The sequence below is a fragment of the Lonchura striata genome, chromosome 7, assembly GCF_050655825.1.
Source record: "Lonchura striata isolate lonStrDom1 chromosome 7, ASM5065582v1, whole genome shotgun sequence".
In the NCBI taxonomy this organism is placed as follows: domain Eukaryota; kingdom Metazoa; phylum Chordata; class Aves; order Passeriformes; family Estrildidae; genus Lonchura; species Lonchura striata.
The window spans coordinates 26,827,926-26,835,656 of record NC_140709.1 but is presented as its reverse complement, the minus strand read 5'-3'; the positions used below and the strand labels follow the sequence as shown (position 1 = coordinate 26,835,656).

Below are 7,731 nucleotides of genomic sequence, written 5' to 3'. Positions count from 1 at the left end.
GTAACACTGGACGTTTCAAAAAAAGCTGCCTTCCCCCAGCTAGGGCTTAGATCTGCATGAATAAAGCGTTTATTCTGCCAGCAAAAAGCAACGGTCATGCTGCGATAACAAATCGAACCCCCCACGCTGGAGAGGAGATGGCACACAGACACGAACATCTCAACTACGCAATAGGATCGTTCTGCAAATGTACTCGGGCGCTGCGTTTGGAGGTTTTTTCCCTTACTCTATATTTTTTTTTCCTTCCTTTTTAATAACTCCGGGCACAGGCAGCTGTTGGCATTTTCAAAGCCTGCTCAGAAAGCAGCCAGTTAATTTTAGCTTGCTCGGGCCACCCTGAGCGAGCTGCCCCCCCAAACCCCCGCCTTCCCGGCTGTGCCGGGCAGCGCGGGGGGTGGGGACCGCGGGCGGCTCCTCCCGGCCCGGCCCGGCGGGGATGGGAAAAAGTTGTTCCCAACTTTTTTTCCCCCTGGCGGGAGCTCCTCCCCTCCCCTCCCCTCCCCCAGCGCGGGCCCGCCCCCACGCGCGGATTGGCGGGCGGGCGCCGCGGGCCCCGCCCCCGGCGCGGTTTGTGAATGGGGCCGGCGGCGGGGGCGGGGCCCGCGCGGAGCTGCGCCTTTTTTGTGTGCCGGCGCGGCCGCGGGCCCGGAGCCGCGGAGCGGGCGGTGGCGGCGGGGCCGCGGGCGGAGCGAAACGGAACGAGCTGAACCGGGAGGCGCGCGGTTACCTCGGACGCACAGCCCGCAGCGGTGTCCATCGGGAGCGGAGCCCAACCGAGCCGCGGGGAGGATCGCGCAGTAATTGGATTTTGAAAGTTATTTAAGCCCTGAAGTAAAATATACGGCTCAGCCGGGCGCGGTAATAATCCATTTAGCCGTAACCTAAATCCCCGGGACCGTGTACTCGCGCAGGGAGCAGTGCCTCCGCCTCGCCGCCGCCACGGGACCCTGCGCGGAGCTGGCCAGAGCGTCGCTGGGCTACACGCGCGTCTCCTGTTTCGCTGCTACCGCCGCCGCCGCTGCTGCCTTCTCCGGGGAGAGCAGCTCCGGAAACTTTCGCCTAGAGTAGCGCCGCTACCGCTCTGTGAGCGCCGCCGCGTCGGAGCCGAGGAAAAAAGTCGTGGAGGTCCGGCGCGGAGCCGCGTTCCAGCAATGCAGGCTGGAGGAGAATGCGGCGGAGCGGCTGCCGCCGGCTGCCCCTTGCTGGGGCTGGCCGCGCTGCTGGCTGCCCTGCTGGGGACCCCCGCGGGTGCCACGGCACAGCAGTACCACGGCGAGAAGGGCATCTCAGTGCCGGACCACGGTTTCTGCCAGCCCATCTCCATCCCTCTCTGCACGGATATCGCCTACAACCAGACCATCCTGCCCAACCTGCTGGGCCACACCAACCAGGAGGACGCAGGGCTGGAGGTGCACCAGTTCTACCCGCTGGTCAAGGTGCAGTGCTCGCCCGAGCTGAAGTTCTTCCTCTGCTCCATGTACGCGCCGGTCTGCACCGTGCTGGAGCAGGCCATCCCACCCTGCCGCTCCCTCTGCGAGCGGGCCCGTCAGGGCTGCGAGGCCCTCATGAACAAGTTCGGCTTCCAGTGGCCAGAGCGGCTTCGCTGCGAGAACTTCCCTGTTCACGGTGCGGGTGAGATCTGCGTGGGGCAGAACACGTCGGATGCCCCACCAGGACCTGGTGGTGCGGCGGGTCGGGGGGTCACTGCCCACCCCACAGCTGGCTACCTCCCTGACTTTCTTACCCCACCGCAGCCACCCTCTGGCTTCTCCTTCTCTTGTCCGCGGCAGCTCAAAGTGCCCTCTTACTTGGGCTACCGGTTCCTGGGGGAGCGAGACTGTGGAGCCCCCTGTGAGCCAGCCCGGCCCAATGGGCTCATGTACTTCAAGGAGGCAGAAGTGCGATTTGCCCGGCTGTGGGTGGGCGTGTGGTCTGTGCTTTGCTGTGCCTCCACCCTCTTCACCGTACTTACCTACCTGGTAGACATGCGTCGTTTCAGCTACCCGGAGAGGCCCATCATCTTCCTCTCGGGCTGCTACTTCATGGTCGCCGTGGCCTACGCAGCAGGTTTTTTGCTGGAGGAGCGGGTCGTGTGTCTAGAGCGCTTCTCTGAGGATGGTTACCGCACTGTGGCCCAAGGCACCAAGAAAGAAGGCTGCACCATCCTCTTCATGATCCTTTACTTCTTCGGTATGGCCAGCTCCATCTGGTGGGTCATCCTGTCCCTCACCTGGTTCCTGGCTGCTGGCATGAAGTGGGGTCATGAGGCCATTGAGGCCAACTCCCAGTATTTTCATCTGGCTGCCTGGGCTGTGCCTGCTGTCAAAACCATCACCATCTTAGCCATGGGGCAGGTGGATGGGGATGTACTCAGTGGGGTTTGTTATGTAGGTATCTATAGTGTGGACTCGCTGAGGGGCTTTGTGCTGGCACCGTTGTTTGTGTATCTCTTCATTGGTACTTCCTTCTTGCTGGCTGGCTTTGTGTCCTTGTTTCGCATCCGCACCATCATGAAGCATGATGGCACCAAGACGGAGAAACTGGAGAAGCTGATGGTGCGCATTGGTGTCTTCAGCGTCCTTTACACAGTGCCTGCCACCATTGTCTTGGCGTGTTACTTCTACGAGCAGGCCTTCCGTGGCACCTGGGAGAAGACATGGCTCCTCCAGACCTGCAAAACGTATGCTGTGCCCTGTCCCAGCCACTTTGCCCCTATGAGCCCAGACTTCACTGTCTTCATGATCAAGTACCTCATGACCATGATTGTTGGGATCACGACTGGCTTCTGGATTTGGTCTGGCAAAACCCTTCAGTCCTGGCGACGCTTCTACCACAGACTCAGTACCGGCAGCAAAGGCGAGACGGCGGTATGAGACCCCCCCTGTCCCCTCTGGCACACACACTCTCACACAAGCATACACGCAGAGGAGACGGATACTCAGCATGGGAGGGCAATGGTTCCCTGAAGAGGGAGGAAGGGAGGCTTTTCCAAACTTTTTCTTCCTCACAGAAAATTTGAAAAAAAAAAAAATCATACCATAAAGGATCAGTCAAACCACGTCCAGTGGTGCTTATGAGCAGCTAAGTGGGAGAGGACAGAAAAAGAGGCAACTGCTGGGACAGGAGTCCTTCACGCAGAAGTCTCCTTACTTCTCTCCTGCTGCTCCTCGAGGAAGAGAAATTCCAACCCAACTAAAATCATCCTGCCTTCCTTTGGACAAGAGAGAGGGGAAGCCAGATCTGTTGAGCCACCCCTGCCAAGAAGTAGCCAAAAGCTCTTTGAATTGCCGGGGCCAAACTGCAGCATGGGCAGGCTAACTCCCGAGCCTGAGCTGGCTGCCTGCTCCTTCCAGCTCGGCAGAGCCATCACGTGAGTACCGCACAGCCGGCTACAGCCCGATCGTGTGCTGGGGAGATGCCTCTGTTCTATCAGCTCACAAGTTCCTTTTTACCTCAGCGATACCTCTAATTGTTGTAATTGTTTTTAAGTAAAAAAATTGGCTCTCAGTCTGTTGTTCTTGCTGCTGTGGGGAAGGAGGGGGTTGCTATTCCACACCCTGAAAAGAAATGACTTGTTGCTTTTCAGCAGAAGGCTTTTCCCCCTTGCCTTTGTTCTAGGAGACAAAGGGGGAAACAAAAGTGTTTTCTATGTAGAAAGGCATAAGCATGGGATCGGTTTTTATGGGCAAACTAACAAAAAGAAGTCGTTGAGGTTCACCCTTGGATGTGAGAAGCTCACAGAAATAAACATTCCTTTTATGAAAAAAGGAGGAGGCAGGATGTTTTCCTACCGTTCAATATGGGTCACTTTTCTAAGCTGAAGGAAATGCAAGATTTAGAGGGCAAGAAGAGCTTACCTGAGAGCACCTGCCAAAACAAGAGCCACTAAAATACGTAATGTAAAGATAGTATTTTTTTCTTTCCTTCCCATAAACCTGCTTTCTCTCCTGCTTTGCAGTGAGCTCACTGCAGAAAAAAAATCAATACGCAGCCGGATTCTGGGGACAGGAGGAATCGTTTTGGCTCACGATGGACCCTTTGCCTGCTCCTCATATTCCCTGAGCTGCATGGCAATGATTCTTGGTGCAGGTGGGGGGCTGGGGTTGGGGTTTAAAACCAAGTAGTTACTGCAAGTGAGGAGCCTCCTCATTTTGGCTAAAACACAGCTGTTTGAGTTTCCAGTGATCAGTCTTTGAAGGAAAAGCATTCAAAAATTTTATCATCAAATGCATTGTTTTCTTTTTGAAATGTGGCAGATTTTTCTATTCTGAAAATTTTTATGTTGACTTGTTCATATTTTATTTTTTGCATACTACTTTACCTTTATATTCACTGAAGGGTTGTTTTTATAAGTATATGTGTGTGTGTATATTCTTGCCTAAGGACAAAATAGGACATTCTGGATTTTTGGCAAGTCTCCACCCTATAGCTGCTCTTCATGTTTTTTGGGGGGGAAGTGTCTAGAATTAAACTTTAAAAAGAAAAAACCTGTCCAGGGTGAGGGCGCAGACTACTGCTGTCTGAGGGTGTACCAGTAGTCTGAGCATGAGGAATGGGCCCATCAGCTAAATCCTTCAGTAGCTCTGATGTCAGACTTGCAGGGCTTGGTTTGTCTTTTTTAATGTGCACGTGGAAGAAAAAAAAAACAAAACAAAAAACAAGTGTGTGAGACAAGTGCAGTATGTATATTTTGTAAATCTCATTTTTGTAAGAAAATATGTATTTATGTTTTTACTTGATTTTTTTTGAAGGTCTGTATGAGGCCCTGCTTCACCCCATGTACAGATCACTAAATAAATAATTTTTAATACAAGGGCTCTAATGATGTTTTTTTTCCATCTTTGAATACTTGGCAGGTTTTAGAATGGGGGGAAGCTCTGAAAGTCGTGTCTTCTCCCCCACTTCATTATGGATAATGCAAGAGACTTTTGGGTGAATGTAGGCTGGAAACTCAGCTGTGACTTGAAACTACCAGCCCCTCACAATAGGAGAGCACATTTTGAGACAGCCGGTTTCAAATGTCTGCCCTCACTTGAGGTACTTGCATCCTAGCCAAGTTTTCTTCCACTCTCTGCTTCTTGCTGAGGGCAAGCTGATAAACCAATTTCTTTATCTAGAAAATAAGGATAATGCTCTCTTCCCATTCCAGAGACTTTGAGAACTGGAGGGTGCTATGAGGGCTGTAAATTAGGTTCTTCCTTTGACGGGTGGAGTGTAATAGGGAAACGCTAAGGACTAGGTTCCTTTTTAATGGCTTTCAGCGGGCAGTATCATGAACTAGTGCTTTTTTTCCCATAGCACCTTTACTCTCTGCAGTTTTATTCAAGTGAATTTTACTTTAATTTTAATAGCTAGCCTGAAGCCTACATTGTTTCTTACCACAGTCATCTGAAAGCTTCAGCGGAATGCTCTATTTCATTTAATTTTTTAAACTGAAATGAATATTTACATCTCAAGCTGTGTTGCTAAAGTCATGGAAAGTGCCGCAACAAACAGAATTGTACACACATGAAATGATACTTTACAGCATTTCTTTCACAAGGATTGCAGGCTACCGTCTATATTCATCACACTTCCTGTACTTTCAGTTATGCCAATACTAAAATTTAAGTTATAGAACAGAGATAGATCTAAGATGCCTTAGCTAGATGCCATCATAGTAGCTGTGGTTGTACTGCAACATCGTTTCATTTACTAAGCATAGTATGTAATAGTTCCACTTTGAGGGCTCTATTTTATTTGGACGCTGTGCTCTTGAACTTAACCTTTTACTTTTACAGTGTGTGAACTACTGATTCAAAAGTTCTTTTAAGAGCTAGCCCCATTCATGCTGTCTTTCTGGAAGAGCCATATCTTTTATTTGAAAACACCTCTTGCTGCTCCCCAGAAATGCTCACTTGTCAAGTTTCCTTTTTGAAAAGACTTTTGCATTCCTGCCAGTCTGGCTGCTTCAAACTGCTCCATGACATGAGCTTGCTGATCATTTCTGAGGGGGGTCTCATTCCACTCACTGAGGAAACCTGAACCTTTCTCTAAACATTTCCTCCCATTAATCCAGAGTGATGGAAGGGCTGGAACAGCCTGTGCTGTGAAGGACTGGGAGCAGTGGTGTGACTGACACCCCTGTGCTGTGCACCACAGCTGCATCACTAAACATGCAATCAATCCTTCCTGCATCACGGACAGCTACAGTGCCATCCATGCTGGGGGCCTGTCCCACAGCTCTCCACTGGCCACCCAGCCCCGCTTGCTGCATGAGAAACCATTCACTAAAACTTTTACATTAATTTATAAATAGCAATAATATTTTGTAAAAATAAACAAAAAAGTAAAAAAACCCTAATTAACAGGGCAAAAACCCCTAATTTAAACTACCAATAAATAAAAAAACATTAATACTGAAGTAAAAAAACTACTTACAAAATAAGTGATTGTTCACATGTGATTGCTATTTTTTTCTCTGTATGTGGAAAAACTATATAGAAAAACTATATAGACTTCTTTATGTTCATGAGACATTTATATCTAAAAAAAAATGTCTCTATTTCCACCAGAAACCACTAAAGTGGTCTGCTTTTATTTCAGCATTTCCTATTAGGTACTTCTGGATTTAAAGTCACATATGAAAAAGTATCCAAATCCTGGGATTTAAGATAATTTTTAAAATTTGAAATTTTAGGTGAAATTTGATGATGATATAAAGTAGAAGCAACTAGTATTTACTTTTAAGCAGCTGTGACTCACATCAAGTCTGAATTTGCTCACAGTGGAAACAATTCGGAGAATTTCAAGTAGTGATAGTGTCTGGCCTGGAATAAAAATGTCTATCACCATTTTGATAACAAAGTAGCAGTTACTTTCATAATGAAATACAATTCAAAAAAATCTATTTGTGAAGCTCTCTGTAAAAAAGGACAAAAAATAAGCCTTTACTAAACCTTTGATAATCACTGCAAAACATTTTTCTCTGACTAATGTTTAAGCCTACTTTATTTTTTTTGAATTTTAAGAAAGTTGCCTCACCTTTACCTTTGGCTCTTGTCTATGCAGCATTTTTGGGTTCACAAGAACTTAGCAAATAATAGTTATCATTGATCAATATCCCTGTAAGTATACACCATATACTATATTTTCATGAAAACAATGGAAACACTGGTTCTTCAGTTTCAAAGACATTTGTGTAACTTTCTAAAATGAAGGATTATTGTTTCAGGCAAGTTAAAGAGGCCGCTTCAACGGTTCTAGAGTTCATGAATAGCAGTATCAACTGAATGTTTGTCTCCACAGAAAAAAGTGCTTTTATAATACGTCAGTGTTTGTTTGGGTTTATTTTTGGTGGAATAACCACACTGACGATTGAATGTTTTTGTCTAAGTACTTCACCCGCAACCAATAGCTTTGCATGCAAGTAAAAACCACACATCTCTGTATTCACCAACTGGCAACAATAAACATTACTTATAATTTAACACGGGTTTAGAAGCCAAATTACTATCCTGCATTTCAAATAGCCTCTTTTTTCCTTCATCTCACTCTCTCATTTCCTTCCAGATTTTACAGGTATTTCATATACACTTCATACATGCCTTCTACTCCTTTTAATTTTAAAACCATGAATCCAAAGGAAAGAAATTTAGCCACTTGCTTGGAGAGGAAAAGATGACACTGAATCTTCAGTACTCTAACTGTTCATTGAGGAAGACCATTGCCAAGCCTGCCTTGTATAAACCA

The 7,731-nt window shown here is 47.7% G+C and overlaps 1 protein-coding gene across 1 annotated transcript; it reads left to right on the top strand.

Moving 5' to 3' along the window:
• Window positions 1-603: 603 nt before the first annotated feature.
• FZD7 (frizzled class receptor 7) lies at window positions 604-4,813 on the top strand. The gene has a single exon (XM_021555384.3). The coding sequence runs from the start codon at window positions 1,152-1,154 to the stop codon at window positions 2,871-2,873; it is 1,722 nt and encodes a 573-aa protein (XP_021411059.1). The 5' UTR covers window positions 604-1,151; the 3' UTR covers window positions 2,874-4,813.
• The last annotated feature ends 2,918 nt before the right edge of the window (window positions 4,814-7,731 follow it).

Excerpts from the sequence above, each read along its gene's own strand:
- FZD7 (XM_021555384.3), top strand. The coding sequence starts at position 1,152 with ATGCAGGCTGGAGGAGAATGCGGCGGAGCGGCTGCCGCCGGCTGCCCC.